The following is a 15,519-nucleotide window of genomic DNA, read 5'->3' as shown; positions in this document are numbered from 1 at the left end:
CATTGGCCGATTGCCTCATTCCCCCAACATCCCAAAGGTCACTTTCATTGGCCGATTGCCTCATTCCTCCAACATCCCAAAGGTCACTTTCATTGGCCGCTTGCCTCATTCCCCCAATATTCCCAGGGACGCTTTAATTGGCCGATTGCCTCATTCCCCCAACATCCCAAAGGTCACTTTCATTGGCCGCTTGCCTCATTCCCCCAATATTCCCAGGGACGCTTTAATTGGCCAATTGCCTCATTCCCCCAACATTCCAAAGGTCACTTTCACTGGCCAATTGCCTCATTCCCCCAACATCCCAAAGGTCACTTTCATTGGCCGATTGCCTCATTCCCCCAACATCCCAAAGGTCACTTTCATTGGCCGATTGCCTCATTCCTCCAACATCCCAAAGGTCACTTTCATTGGCCGATTGCCTCATTCCTCCAACATCCCAAAGGTCACTTTCATTGGCCGATTGCCTCATTCCCCCAACATCCCAAAGGTCACTTTCATTGGCCAATTGCCTCATTCCCCCAATATTCCCAGGGACGCTTTAATTGGCCGATTGCCTCATTCCCCCAACATCCCAAAGGTCACTTTCATTGGCCGATTGCCTCATTCCCCCAACATCCCAAAGGTCACTTTCATTGGCCGATTGCCTCATTCCCCCAATATTCCCAGGGACGCTTTAATTGGCCGATTGCCTCATTCCCCCAACATCCCAAAGGTCACTTTCATTGGCCGATTGCCTCATTCCCCCAACATCCCAAAGGTCACTTTCATTGGCCGCTTGCCTCATTCCTCCAATATTCCCAGGGACGCTTTAATTGGCCGATTGCCTCATTCCCCCAACATCCCAAAGGTCACTTTCATTGGCCGCTTGCCTCATTCCCCCAATATTCCCAGGGACGCTTTAATTGGCCGATTGCCTCATTCCCCCAACATCCCAAAGGTCACTTTCATTGGCCGCTTGCCTCATTCCCCCAATATTCCCAGGGACGCTTTAATTGGCCAATTGCCTCATTCCCCCAACATCCCAAAGGTCACTTTCATTGGCCGATTGCCTCATTCCCGCAACATTCCAAAGGTCACTTTCATTGGCCGATTGCCTCATTCCCACAACATTACAAAGGTCACTTTCATTGGCCAATTGCCTCATTCCCCCAACATCCCAAAGGTCACTTTCATTGGCTAATTGCCTCATTCCCCCAACATCCCAAAGGTCACTTTCGCTAGCCGATTGCCTCATTCCCCCAACATCCTAAAGGTCACTTTCATTGGCCGATTGCCTCATTCCCGCAACATTCCAAAGGTCACTTTCATTGGCCGATTGCCTCATTCCCACAACATTACAAAGGTCACTTTCATTGGCCAATTGCCTCATTCCCCCAACATCCCAAAGGTCACTTTCATTGGCCGCTTGCCTCATTCCTCCAATATTCCCAGGGACGCTTTAATTGGCCGATTGCCTCATTCCCCCAACATCCCAAAGGTCACTTTCATTGGCCGCTTGCCTCATTCCCCCAATATTCCCAGGGACGCTTTAATTGGCCGATTGCCTCATTCCCCCAACATCCCAAAGGTCACTTTCATTGGCCGCTTGCCTCATTCCCCCAATATTCCCAGGGACGCTTTAATTGGCCAATTGCCTCATTCCCCCAACATTCCAAAGGTCACTTTCATTGGCCAATTGCCTCATTCCCCCAACATCCCAAAGGTCACTTTCATTGGCCAATTGCCTCATTCCCCCAACATCCCAAAGGTCACTTTCATTGGCCGATTGCCTCATTCCCCCAACATTCCAAAGGTCACTTTCATTGGCCAATTGCCTCATTCCCCCAACATCCCAAAGGTCACTTTCATTGGCCAATTGCCTCATTCCCCCAACATCCCAAAGGTCACTTTCATTGGCCGATTGCCTCATTCCCCCAACATCCCAAAGGTCACTTTCATTGGCCGATTGCCTCATTCCCGCAACATTCCAAAGGTCACTTTCATTGGCCGATTGCCTCATTCCCACAACATTACAAAGGTCACTTTCATTGGCCAATTGCCTCATTCCCCCAACATCCCAAAGGTCACTTTCATTGGCTAATTGCCTCATTCCCCCAACATCCCAAAGGTCACTTTCACTAGCCGATTGCCTCATTCCCACAACATTCCAAAGGTCACTTTCATTGGCCGATTGCCTCATTCGCGCATGCCAAACATGTCCTCATGCACCCCTCATTTCTTTCCATTTGGTGCACAGAGAGCAGTGTGCAGTGGAAGTGGGCCATTCGGGGGAGTCGTCTGGAGTTGGGTCCTCTCCAGCTTTCCCATGCTGGCATCTATACCTGTGTGGCCAAGAACATCGAGGGAGAGTCACGCAAGGAGTACAGGCTGACTGTGCAAGGTAAGGAGGACCTTCAGCTTACTGCCTCCATGTTTACCTGTATTTTCATCCTGTTAACCTCTATTGTTTGTAGCAGGCTAATACACATGTATTAACCCTTAATTTCTGTGCATGCCGACCTGTGGTCCAGTTGCCCCCACAATCCTGGACTCAGGCTATGCATCTGAGATTAGTGCACCAATTGGAGAAAAGCTGTCCTTGGAGTGTCATGCAACAGGCATCCCGACACCCCAGCTGACCTGGTTGAAGGATGGGGAAGCGCTGGACTCTGTCGACATTCAACATTTGCGGTTGGTTTTGTTTTTTGACCTCCATGGAGGGATGCACTAGAGTGTGGGTTTTCATGGGTGTATTTGCCTGTTTGCAGCTTGTCTCCAGATGGGGGCACTCTTACCCTGCTGACTCTGCGGCCAGAGGACTCTGGGACATACACCTGTTTGGCTGTCAGTGCAGCTGGGCGAGAAAGCAAGATCTTCACTCTCTCTGTGACAGGTCAGTTGTGATCCCGTTTTGCTAAGCTGAGTTAGAGTTGATTGGCATATCAGCACATTGCTGCATGCTTCGTGACTAATCTGTGTGTTGTGTTTCTGTGTCATAGTTCCGCCGTCCATAGAGGGTATGACGGACACCCCCCAGGAGGTGCAGGCCTCCCTGGACAGCATGGTGACACTGGAGTGCCAGGCAGTGGGTAGCCCCCTACCCCAGATCAGCTGGTTGAAAAATGGGCGGCCTCTACTCCTCTCTCCCCGCTCCCGCCTGCTCTCTGCTGACAAGGTCCTTAGGTGAGATCACCCCTTTATCCCGCTTCCCATATACTCTCTTCCTACAGTATTATGAATGGTTATGCAGGACTGAGCTTCCAAACACTTGCTTTCAGGATCTCACCGGTCCAGCTGTCCGACTCTGGTATCTACACATGTGTGGCTCGAAGCCAGGCAGGTCTGGCTGAGCTTAGCTACAACCTTCTGGTCCAAGGTATGTTTTAAGCTACATTTGGTGCTAACATTTGATGCTAACATCTTTCGGCTAAAATTTCTATGCTGATTCTTTGGCGCTAACACTTCGCTGCTAACACTTTGCTGCTAACATTTTGATGTGAATGCTTTGTCTAACATTTTTAGGTCAAAGAGAAACTGTTTTTCACAAATGTCTCCTCCAAAAATGATGAAGCCCTCTGTGGAAGACAAGATGCATGGACAATCTTGTTTACTTACAAATTCTGCTGCCCTCAATAACATTAGGCTGATATTTTGGTGCATTGTGATGGTAACACTTTGCTGCTAATATTTTGATTCAAACACTTTGTCACTAATGTTTTTGGGTTTATACATTGGCATTAACATTTTGATGCTAGCACATAGCCGCTAATGTTTTTCTGCTAACACTTCAGCCCTTTGCCTTTTCTCGTCACTTGCAGTACCTCCATTATTGGCTCGCATGGAGCCAGTGGAACAGGTGACGGTGGTGCGAGGGTCACTGGTGACGCTGGCCTGTGAGGCCCGGGGCATGCCTCCGCCCTCCCTCTCCTGGTTGAAGGACGGTCAACCTCTGTCGCTGCACCGTAACCTGCTTCTGGACGGCCAGGAGACACGTCTGCATCTCACTGCTGTGGCATCCCATGATGCCGGCCTCTACAGTTGTGTGGCCAGTAATGCGGCTGGCAGCAGCACCAAGACCTTCAACCTGACGGTTCTGGGTGAGAAAAGACCCACTTCAGTTCACCAATTGGTTATGTTTAGGTATATTACTGAAGGATATGACAATATTTCTACTTCTGTGATTTTGACAAATAATATGTACCACACTAATAGATTTACCTTTACATTTATTTTTATTTAGCAGATGCTCTTATTCAAAGCAAGGTAAATAGCACATTACAAACTTAATGCTTCCACTGGGCTTAAGTGCAGTTAGGCTGAGCTTCCAGTGGATGCGCCACTGCAAGTGTAAGCAGTGTTGGATCAAGTGCTACACAGCATCTTCTAACAAAGCAAGAACCTAATAAGACTATTCAGTGACCAGCAGAAGCAAGAAATAAAGAACATGCAGAGGCATCAAGCTAGTAGAGATATTCCTGGAACAGATTTGGTCTGCAGGCATTTCCTGAAAGTGGAGAAAGAATCTACGTGTGCTTCTGATACGCAAGTGTGCGTGAAGGCAGACTCATTCTGATAACTGATTATTTTTCGGTCTGTGATGACCAAAGTTGTGCTGTGTTTAATTTCTCAAAGAGCCCCCTAAGATCAGCTCAGGTTCTCCAGAGGAAGTGTCCATCCCTGTGAACAGCCCCCTGGAACTCGAGTGTGTGACTGAAGGGACCCCCCCTCCCACTCTCAGCTGGCTTAAGGATGGGCTCCCCCTAGTGGATGTGGGCATTGTGCAGAGAGACGGGGTGCTTTTGAGGATCAGCGAGGTGCAGGTGGGTCACTTAAATAACCCCATGAAACCTACACAGTACTTTAGCCAAAAGATACAACAAGCTACTCGGTTTATAAGCTTCCTGGTTCAGGTCCTTTTTGGTTGCCTTGTCTACCACTGGAAGCACCGTGTGTGTAACAGGAAGCCTGAATGTATGTGTTTAATGCACCAACCTCAGGTGGAGGATGCAGGACTGTACACCTGCCTGGCCAGCAGTCCTGCTGGAGAGGATGGGAGGAACCACTGGGTTCATGTTCAAGGTAAATGAAGTCCTGCTGCTGGCCAGTTAGCCTCCCAGAGTTCCACACCGAAATGTTCTCCCCTCTCCCAGTGCCTCCAAGCCTTCTGGGTGCTGGTGACGTCAGGACCGTGACTGTGGTGACCAAAGGTCACCTGACTCTGGAGTGTCAGCCAGACAGTGACTCTCCACCTGACATCAAGTGGCTCAAAGATGACGTCCAGCTGCAGGTGTGAGGAGGCGGGACGTTGCGGAGTAGTGAAAGCATCACGTAGATATTATGCAACACACTGCGCAATAGTGTTTATTTCTGCTGTTTTACTATGGAATTCCATACAATACTTTCCCTGACATTACACTGTTATGGTTTATTGTTTATTATTGATTGTTACTGTTTATCATTGACAAAATATGTTTTTTTGACCCTCAAACTGTGTTACACTACTGGAAAACCTCTATTTTCCTTTATCTATCCATCCATCCATCCATCCATCCATCCATCCATATCTCCCCATGTGATCCATGGGTACCTCAGTGGGGTACCTATGTCAGTATGCCTACATGTCTTCCATGTTGTGCCATGTTGACGGCCGTCCTCTTGATCGGTTGGATGGGACCGTTTCTCTCCCGCGGGCCGCAGGTGACCGGACGCATCCGGAGCCTGGCAGGGGGGCAGTTTCTGGAGATCCAGGATGCAGAGCCCCAGGATGGCGGCCACTACAGCTGCGTGGTTTCCAACGCGGCGGGGAGCACCAGCTTGTCCTTCGTGGTGAAGATCCTCTGTGAGTTCATCACCAATGGGGCCTTACTCCTAACAACAAAAAGGACAGAGGATGTTAAGGAGCACATGACACAGGAAGTGGACCTTTGCTTCAGGACCGGAGTAGGGACGGATTTATCAGAATGGTGGGCAGGGATAAAACTCAAGACAGTCATTTTGGAATCAGCTTGAGGGGAGACATGAGGGACAGTCAAACTGATGCTGGCTTGAGGAAAGGGCCCCAGTGCATTGTGGGATGAGGCATCAGGCCCCAATGCATTGCGGGATCAGGCATCAGACCCCAATGCATTGCGGGATCAGGCATCAGACCCAAATGCATTGCGGGATCAGGCATCAGGCTCTGGTTTTTTGAGGCAGAATAAAATCAGCTGCCAGTTTTATATGATGAGCTATAAGGCACAGGTGATGTGAATGAAGGAGCCCCACCCCAGGATACCCACAACCCCCCCCCCCAGTGGTCACATAGCAGCCCAAACCCCTTACAATTGTACAAATATCTGTTTTATTATAAGAGGAGCCATCCGATGAGCGTCACGTGTCCGTAATCACTGCTCCACCTGCTGCCTTTAGATGGTACTGTCAGTCTTTGTAAGGAGGTCTGACATAACAGTGAGCTGGTCCGGTCAAAACTGCCTGACAGGAACCCGTCTCTGGGCTAAGCTGCTTTTCCTAATACTCGAAGGTTTCATCCTCAGTCACCTTATTACCTTACAGCGCCGCCGCTGGTCAAAGCTGGGCTGTCAGTGGTGACAGCTCATGTCAATCAGCCGGCTGTGCTACCCTGTGAGGCTGAAGGAGAGCCCACCCCCTCGGTCACCTGGAGGAAAGATGGAAACCCACTGCCGCTGGAAGAGGGCAGGTAAGCCTCAACCCCCCCCCCCCCCCCACCTGCCGCCCCCCCAAATACCTAACACCCTGATGCACACTGACCACTCCCTCAAACAGTCCATGGACTGTGGTAGTATGTTAGCCTTGTATTAGCATGTGTATTAGCATGCTAACGTGCGACGGCAGTGTTTACCCCCCACTCAAACCACACATTTATACGGGGCCCTCTGTTGGCCACAGATCGTCATTACAATAGGGGCTGCTTTTTGAGTAGAACCCCAGAAGCATAAAACCCGGGTCTGCTGGCACCCGCTGTGCCCTTCTGCCCACTGACATTCCAGGTTCTCCATGTCAGCGGAGGGATCGCTGCGCATCGGGTCGACCCAGGCGTCTGATGCCGGTCGGTACTACTGCGTGGCCTCCAACCCTGCTGGTTCTGATCACCGTGGAATGGACCTGCGTGTGTTCGGTACTCAAAACTCCAAAAGTCCATATTCTTTGCTTGACATGGGTACAATGTGTAAAGGGTCAGCGTTTCTCACCTTAACATTCCTCTCATCTGTCACCAAAGTGGGTCCTTCCATTGGTCCTGGCCCCTTTAACGTCACCATGACGACCGGCGTGAGGGCAGTCCTGAGCTGTGAGACCACGGGTGTACCTCCACCCAAGGTGTCCTGGAGAAGAAATGGGACACCCCTCGACCTCACCCATCAGTCCGGGGCCTACAGGTATTCTTGGTCCCACCTTATGGGAAGAGAGAAAGACCCAGAATGTCTGTCTGGCTTTTGCCGGTTTTACGCTGCTTTAACGCTCCTGTAATGACTTACTCGGGATTCTCCCTTTTAAGGTTACTCTCCTCTGGCTCGCTGGTCATTCTGGCCCCATCTGATCGGGATGAAGGGTATTTTGAATGCACAGCAGCCAATGAGGTTGGGGAGGAGCGAAGGGTCATTGAGGTCATCCTGCAAGGTATTTTATCAGCCTAAAAAATATGTTTAATCTATTTTTTTCTAATTCCCTTAGTAATGTCCCTATATTCCACTTTCCCGCAGTGCTATTTATTCTAACTTAACAAAACTAGAGATCAGTAAATCTGAGTTTAGTGATTTATGCTCTAAGCATCATTTAGATTTCATTTATTTAGCAGGCCCCTTTATCCAAAGCAATGCACATTTGTAAGAAAGCTGGGTCAGACAGTCCCTGGGGCATTTGGGGATTGAGGCCCATTAGGGAAACCAATCATCCAACCCTGAGAATTGAACCTACAACCTACCGATCATGTCCAAACCTACCAAAGCACACGCTGCTAAAATTACGGACAAGATACAAACTTGAACCCGGCTACTTCAGGATGACACCAGTCATCTCTGAGCACTGGAGCTGTCTGGTTCTTTGGCATGACAGTGATCTCCACCTTGAGTTCACTAACCTTTTCATCATCAACCTCACATTGCTGCAGTTCCTCCTTCCATTGTGGATGATGTCACCTCCGTCACAGTGGTGACGATGTCACCGGTGGTCTTGCCGTGTCACGCGCTGGGAAATCCCGAGCCCAGTGTGAGCTGGACCAAGGGGGGGGCACAGCTCAGCTCCCGGGGGGCCAGCTATCGGGTCCTGCCAACAGGTAAGGCTGCTGCCGTGGGATATGGTGGTATGGGGGGGATGGGGGGGGATGGGGTGAGGTAGTGTCTCAGTGACGGCGTTGCTGTGATTCAGGGGCTCTGGAGATCCTTGCTGTTGTCCCCAGCCATGCGGGCAGATACACCTGCTCCGCCCGCAACGCCGCTGGCGCCGCCCACAAGCATATCAGCCTCACCGTGCAAGGTGGGTATGGGGTCCATCTGGGGATTACGGACTTATAGCACTTTTCCATTGGCATACAGGAACTAAGCCGTACCCAACCCGTACCGCGAAGACAGGCAAGTTCCAGCTTGGTTCGGTTTTCCACTGCAGAAGGTTTGGGTTGGTAAAGGCGTTGCCAAGTTTGGAGAACAACATTGGCTCATATTTATCATCCACACGGTTTACATCATGATTTACTATGTGCTAATTTCTGCTAGCACGTCTGTGAGAATCGCTGTGTTACATTAGTGTCAATGTATTTCGACCAATCAATTGGTCGTGACACAACCAGCTTGGTTTAGACACACTTTCGGCCTGCTAGTAAGCATGTCAGCCGGGGTACAGCTCAGGTACGACTTGCATAATTTATAATGGAAAACTGTCAGTTCGCAGTACGGGTCAGGTATGGCTTGGCTCCTAGTGGCAGTGGAAAAGCACCATTACGGATCCCCAGAACTGGTGAGGGTTTTCAGCTGCATAGTTCATTAGGCTGGTTAATAGGATGTTAAAATGTGTTTTTTACACTATGTGGGAAGAGTGTCCATTTGATGGTCAATTGGTTAAAGTTTACAAATTGATTTTAAAAAATAATAATTTAGACTCTATGACCTGACCGTATATATTTTTTTACCCTTTGAGCAATCATTAGTTTATGTCCATGAAGAACAAAAAACGCAGCCTATATTTGTTCTGTGCCCAACACAGAGCCACCGGAAATACAACCCATGGCCGAGGAGGTGCAAGTGCTGTTGCATCGTGGGATTGCTCTGCCCTGTGATGTCCAAGGCTTCCCCAGACCGTCTATTACTTGGCAACGGGAGGGCGTACCCATAGCAACTGGTGAGAGAGTTATTGTCTTAAATATATGCATAACATTTTATTAACTGTATTAATAGCTTAGCGATCTTAGATGTTCTCCTTTTACAGGAGTGGATAATCATCATTGGGCTGCTGGGACACTCTATTAATGTATGTGTATCACAACACTGCCGAGATTTGAACCAACAGCCTTTAGGTGGCCACAAACTGGGTTTTATGGGCTGTTCTGTGCATTGTTGGGGAGTAGCTATCTACACTTAGCGACACTAATATCTACTTTTCTCAGTAGTTTAGTAGTAACGCAGCTACTTTTAAAGCACTAGCTTTTGCAGTAACTTCTATTTTTTACAAATATCGATGTAGTGTCGCAGAACTGGTACATGAAAAGAGTAGCTTGGCTGTAGCTTAATCGTAAGTGGCTTTTATTCCAAACATGTAATGTACAAAACCATGGGATCTGGGAAAGACCAAAATGCCCTGCTAAGCCCAATGGGAATGTTTGGGTTCTCTACAGAAGAGGAGTCCCACTTTGTTAGGAAAACTTGCCATACGGCAGTTAAATATAGTGGAAGAACCACAAACTTTAGACTAAACCTGAAGAACTATAATTACGTTATGAGCATTGCTAGTAAGCTGTTCATAAGGGAATGAATTGCAACACTGAAGCGGACATTCGGTATTCAGTTATTTGAATGGTTGGTAATTCTGAAAATTTCCATATAAAGAGATCATTATTACATGCAAGTTTTACCTTGTTTATGATGGGCAAACTGGTTTGTGTATTGCTGTCTGGTACTATGATGCGGGTCGTCTCGGCTGAGGCCCAGCGATACACAACGCTGCCATTTCGGACACACAGGTTCGCGGCTGGCGGTCCTTCCCAGCGGCGAGCTGCACTTCTCTCGCGTGACACTGGGTGACGCTGGCGTGTACGAGTGCCTGGCGAAGAACGAAGCTGGCACAGCGACGGGGAGGACTCGGCTCATCCTACAAGGTACCGTGGGCACCCAGGGCCAAGGGGCGGGGCTGGGAGGGGGTCATCCTTTTGTATGCAAAATATAAATATAATAAATAGAAACAGTTAATGCGTATACACATCGGATTTATGTTTCTGATTTATGTAAAATCTCATGATCATTTAACACCGACGTGAGGTCGAGGTGACGTGTCTCTGCCTCGTTCCATCCCTGTTACCGCGGCTGCCCCCCACAGTGCCCCCGGTGATCACCGCGCCACACCCAGAGCAGGTGGCGGTGCTGGGCCAGCCGGTTGGCCTGCGATGCCAAGTGGACGGCCAACCGACACCTGAGATCACATGGCTGCGAGACCGGCGGCCCGTGGCCGAGGGGGGGCGGCTGCGCGTGTTCGCCAATGGCACTCTGTGGCTCTCCGCCGTGCAGCGCGCGGACGGAGGCCTCTACACCTGCTCCGCCAGCAACCCGGCCGGCCGCGGCAGTGCTGATGTCCGCCTCATTGTCCATGGTGAGCTGCACTACTGATTCGAATTTCCCAACCTTCATCATCCCAAGACTCACTTTCAGGGGCAATTCTAGACTTTTTTCAAGGTATTGGGTGTAAAAGGGCCAACAGTATCATTAACAAATGAGATGTTTTGTATTGGTGAGTGACAAAAGATGGAACCAATCAACTTTCAGCTGGGGCCAGTGCCTCTGCTTACTTGCATCCAATGACAAGCCAAAAGATATGCTAAAAAGAATCACTTCATTTTGAAATGTTCTATCGCGTTTCACTTCACCGGTTTCAACCATCGCCGCTGCAACTTTCTCTCTTGCTTAGTTCCACCCATGATTCCAATCGGCCAGGCAGAGCTGTCTGTCATCCAGGGATTCCAGGCCCTCCTGCCCTGTGCTGCCCAGGGTTCGCCAGAGCCCAGGGTGACATGGGAGAAGGACGGTGTGGCGTTGAGGGCCGTCCCGGGGAAGTTCACCATGCTGCGTTCTGGGGAGCTGATCATCGAAAGGGCAGAGGTCAGAGGCAGAAGCTAGTGGTCCTGATAAGTTAACGACCCAGATATGTTCACATTGAACTATAAGGTTGCATTTATTGTTGGGGGTGCAGACTTCAACCCCCCACCCTACACAGGCCATCTGACTCAATGATGGACTTCATGGGCATGACTTGATCACAGTTGACACTTCGCTTTTCCCCACTCCTTCTCTTTTATAATGTTAGCATGCCCCGGGGGGGCAGCCAGTTTACCTTGGACCCCCAGAGGTATTTTTCTTCTTCCTGGGGAGTTTTTGGTTCCTCTCCTCCGATGTCATCTCCGTCTTTCGTTTATTTCCTCGTCCTGCCATGAATTTAAAAGTAGCCAGTGATGATGTGCCCTGACTTACCTTCGCACGCCTCTGTTGGACCCCCCCTCTTCCTGTGCTCCCCACAGCCGGCTGACGCGGGCGTGTACACGTGCGTGGCAGTGAACGCCGCCGGCACAGCCCGACAGCAGGCTCGTCTACACGTCAACCGGCGCCCTGCCTTCAAGGAGCTGCCCGGTGATGTGACCCTGAACGTGGGCCAGCGCCTCAGCCTGTCCTGCCACGCCCAGGGAACTCCCACACCCAGTGTCACGTGGATGGCCAACAACAGCCCCTTCCCAGGTAGGCCGGACTTGGGGGATGGAGCCCGGGGCAGGGGCTAAAGCATCTGGCTGTCAGGCTTTGTGGGTGGGGGTCGTATGAGACCATCAGGTGGCGATGTTGGTGGAACCTTCCGTGGGGAGGGGTTACCCTTTGAGTGGCACAGAAATAATAGATAAAGCTGAAAACAAACTGCCAAAATATAACTATAACAGTTAATGCGTAAACACTCGGTAGATGACGTTTAAACTGATTTAAAAGTAAAAATAATATGAAAGCCTTTGGCATTTAGTACTGACACATTTTTTTTGAATGATTAGATATATGGTTGCTATGGTAACACACACCCATCCATTTTAAAACCTTGTTTTAAATGATACAATTCATGATTGAGGTGACAGGTGTGTTACATGCTGTCACATACAAATGAAAAATGTTCTGCTTTATTTAGCTTCCCTGCACAACTGTTACTAATGAATCAATAATTTCTAAATGTGTTACATTTAGGGGTGGCATGGTGGTGCAGTGGTTAGCACTGTTGCCTCACACCTCTGGGACCCAGGTTCGAGTCTCCGCCTGGGTTACATGTGTGTGGAGTTTGCATGTTCTCCCCATGTCGTTGTGGGGTTTCCTCCAGGTACTCCGGTTTCCCCCCCACAGTCCAAAAACATGCTGAGGCTAATTGGACTTGCTAAATTGCCCATAGGAGTGCATGTGCAAGTGAATGGTGTGTGAGTGTGCCCTGTGATGGGCTGGCCCCCCATCCTGGGTTGTTCCCTGCCTCGTGCCCATTGCTTCCGGGATAGACTCCGGACCCCCCGCGACCCAGTAGGATAAGCGGTCTGGACAATGGATGGATGGATGGATGGATGGATGGATAGATGTTACATTTAGTTAGTTGGATTATACAGGTTTTAGCCTTAACTAGGGATATTTTCCCGAAGTGATGCAGACTGACTTGCATACTTGGTTCTGGCTCGCCGTCGAACTCTACGCGGCTGGACCTGATTGGTAAGCTGGGGGGTGGCTAACGGCTGTCTGCCTGCCTCCGCCAGGGCCCAGTGTGGATGAGGCCGGCCGGAGCTCCCTGCTCATCGAGAACGTGACTCTGACTGACGCAGGCACCTATGTGTGCATGGCTGAGAACAGCGTGGGCACCATCCGGGCGCTGTCCTTTGTGCGGGTTAGGGGTGAGACATCAAGCCAAACGTTCAGGCGCTTCCACTCAGCCATGGTGCTGACATGAGCAGGAATGAACGAGGTGCCCCCTGCCAGAACAAACTCATGCTCCCAGGACAATATGATCATTTTTTTGCAAATACCACATTATGTATTATGACAGTATACCTTGAAATAACACAGAATATTATTATTATTATTATTAATAATAATATCTCCAGCGTATTTTATTAATTTTCTGTTTAACATTTGTTCAGTGGGAGTAGGTTGTCATAGCAATAAGGGAAATTAAGGGAAATTATGGTTTTATCTGATTTATCTAATAAGAAACATGCCAAATGACCCCACCCACTGTGGATTTTGATGCCTCATTTTATCCAGAAGTAGTTTAAAAATACTTCTCCATTTCCTCAGAGCCCCCAGTGCTGAGAGGGGAGGCACACACCACCCAGACCGTGGTACTGGGGGGCTTGGCCATGCTGGACTGTCCGATGCGAGGTGACCCCATGCCCACCTGGCGCTGGAGCCGAGACGGCCACCCCCTGCCGAACACTCTGCGCTCACACAGCCTTCACAATGGCTCCCTGGCCATTTATGGCGTGGTGGTACGGGCCTGGTTTGCATGCTCTCTGTACAAACTCATACCCTGACTGACACGCTCATCACTCCCTGCACTGACACGCTCATCACTCCCTGCACTGACACAGTCACCGTTCAATTTGCTATTTAGCCTGTCTTACCCTGAGCCCTGACGTGGCCTGGCTGCCATGTCCACTGTCTTTCAGAGCGATGACTCCGGGGAGTACCGGTGTGTGGCAGAGAGTGAGGCAGGGTCAGCTGAGCGCAGCATCTCACTCAGAGTACGGGGTGAGTGATGCATGGGCCTGGCGACTCATCCATCTGTCAGCTTCTGTTAGCTTCCGGTCCAGTCAAGGTGTGGTGATATAGGGGTCTTTCTGTATGACATCAAGCAAGACACAGCATAGACAGAATGCTAGGCACACAGGCAGGATGCAGCACAGACAGGACTCTGAACAGACAGGGTGCAGCACAGACAGGACACAGCACAGGAAGAGTGCAGTACAGGCAGGATGCAGCACAGACAGGCCACAGCACAGGAAGAGTGCAGCACAGGCAGGATGCAGCACAGACAGGCCACAGCACAGGAAGAGTGCAGCACAGGCAGGATGCAGCACAGACAGGACACAGCACAGGAAGAGTGCAGTACAGGCAGGATGCAGCACGGACAGGACACAGCACAGGAAGAGTGCAGTACAGGCATGATACAGCACAGACAGGACACAGCACAGATAGGAAGCAATATCTGTATATTCCATTCAGACAACAAGTTATCTTCTTAGTTGGGTACCACCTACAGGGGTAGTCGTGGGGGTCAGGTACAGAGTAGATCGGGTGAGCAGGGGTCTTGATGGACCAATCGTTGGCAGCCAAAACTGGCCCTCTTTAATGGGAAAGGAGCCGGTGTGGGAGGTGGAGAGATACTGAGGATCTTTTGTGGATGATATGGTCCTGTTGGCATCATTGGCTGGTGACCTACAAGATGCCCTGGGGTGGTTTGCAGTTGTGCTGGGTGCAGCTGTGGCCATGGTTCTCGACTGGAAAAGGGTGGATTGCCCACTCTGGAGGATGGATACCTCAGTACCTCAGGGTCTTGTTCATGAGTGAGAGAAGAAGGGAGTGGGAGATCGACAGCCAGATCGGTGCAGATGCTGGGTCATTCGGTTCCTACGAAGGGTGCACTCCGCTGGGCCGGCTACTTTGAGCAGGTGTTTAAAGCTGACCCTCCAGCTAGGATGTTGGACATCTCTGGGTCCACGGTTCAAATCAGCTGTGAACCACCTAATCTCACTGAAATTGCACGGGTGGTGAATCAGCTGAGGGGAGGGAAGGCAGCAGGGATCTGTGGTATCCGAGGTGAACTTCTCCAGGATGGCGTCATCCCAACTGACTGGAAAACAGGACTTGTAGTCTCTATCTGGAAAGGCAAAGGGTGATCTCCTGGATTGCAGCAACTACAGGGGATAACAGTGCTTTCAGTGCCAGGTAAGGTCCTTGCTAGGGTCATCCTGAATAGGATCCATGATCATTTGCTTGATTGTCAGCAACCGGAGCAGTCAGGTTTTATCCCTAAGAAGTCTACCATCAACCGTATCCTTGCACTAACATTTCTAATCAAGTGCAAGCACGAATATCGGCAGAGGTGCTTTGCAGCCTTTGTTGATTTTTGTAAAGCGTTCGACTCAGTTGATCGAGTTGCCCAGTGGGACATCCTGAGACTTTGCAGGATCCTCCTGAAGTTGCGGAACATCACGGCCTGCTCTGTGAGTGCTGTGTAGAGTGGAGGGAGAACCTCTACATTCTTTCCAGTTGATTCTGGGGTTCGCCAGGGGTGTAGTCTTAACATCACTGTCTTGTG

The 15,519-nt window shown here is 50.0% G+C and overlaps 1 protein-coding gene across 1 annotated transcript in view; it reads left to right on the top strand.

The window, feature by feature from the left end:
* The window catches only part of hmcn2 (hemicentin 2), a 59,947-nt gene that overhangs the window by 34,719 nt on the left and 9,709 nt on the right, over nucleotides 1-15,519 (top strand). The window contains exons 43-66 of the mRNA XM_048985189.1: nucleotides 2,237-2,380; nucleotides 2,511-2,670; nucleotides 2,748-2,872; nucleotides 2,979-3,162; nucleotides 3,258-3,355; nucleotides 3,798-4,076; nucleotides 4,612-4,799; nucleotides 4,977-5,058; nucleotides 5,130-5,266; nucleotides 5,677-5,818; nucleotides 6,532-6,676; nucleotides 6,987-7,114; nucleotides 7,217-7,373; nucleotides 7,493-7,614; nucleotides 8,105-8,269; nucleotides 8,362-8,469; nucleotides 9,193-9,327; nucleotides 10,166-10,300; nucleotides 10,519-10,788; nucleotides 11,104-11,294; nucleotides 11,711-11,924; nucleotides 12,959-13,093; nucleotides 13,497-13,687; nucleotides 13,868-13,949. Of these exons, the coding sequence (XP_048841146.1) occupies nucleotides 2,237-2,380; nucleotides 2,511-2,670; nucleotides 2,748-2,872; nucleotides 2,979-3,162; nucleotides 3,258-3,355; nucleotides 3,798-4,076; nucleotides 4,612-4,799; nucleotides 4,977-5,058; nucleotides 5,130-5,266; nucleotides 5,677-5,818; nucleotides 6,532-6,676; nucleotides 6,987-7,114; nucleotides 7,217-7,373; nucleotides 7,493-7,614; nucleotides 8,105-8,269; nucleotides 8,362-8,469; nucleotides 9,193-9,327; nucleotides 10,166-10,300; nucleotides 10,519-10,788; nucleotides 11,104-11,294; nucleotides 11,711-11,924; nucleotides 12,959-13,093; nucleotides 13,497-13,687; nucleotides 13,868-13,949 (3,717 nt within the window). The remainder of the gene's footprint in view (nucleotides 1-2,236; nucleotides 2,381-2,510; nucleotides 2,671-2,747; nucleotides 2,873-2,978; nucleotides 3,163-3,257; nucleotides 3,356-3,797; nucleotides 4,077-4,611; nucleotides 4,800-4,976; nucleotides 5,059-5,129; nucleotides 5,267-5,676; nucleotides 5,819-6,531; nucleotides 6,677-6,986; nucleotides 7,115-7,216; nucleotides 7,374-7,492; nucleotides 7,615-8,104; nucleotides 8,270-8,361; nucleotides 8,470-9,192; nucleotides 9,328-10,165; nucleotides 10,301-10,518; nucleotides 10,789-11,103; nucleotides 11,295-11,710; nucleotides 11,925-12,958; nucleotides 13,094-13,496; nucleotides 13,688-13,867; nucleotides 13,950-15,519) is intronic.

The sequence above is a fragment of the Brienomyrus brachyistius genome, chromosome 2, assembly GCF_023856365.1.
Source record: "Brienomyrus brachyistius isolate T26 chromosome 2, BBRACH_0.4, whole genome shotgun sequence".
NCBI lineage: Eukaryota > Metazoa > Chordata > Actinopteri > Osteoglossiformes > Mormyridae > Brienomyrus > Brienomyrus brachyistius.
The sequence above is the reverse complement of the archived record's forward strand: the minus strand, read 5'-3'. Positions and strand labels throughout refer to the sequence as shown.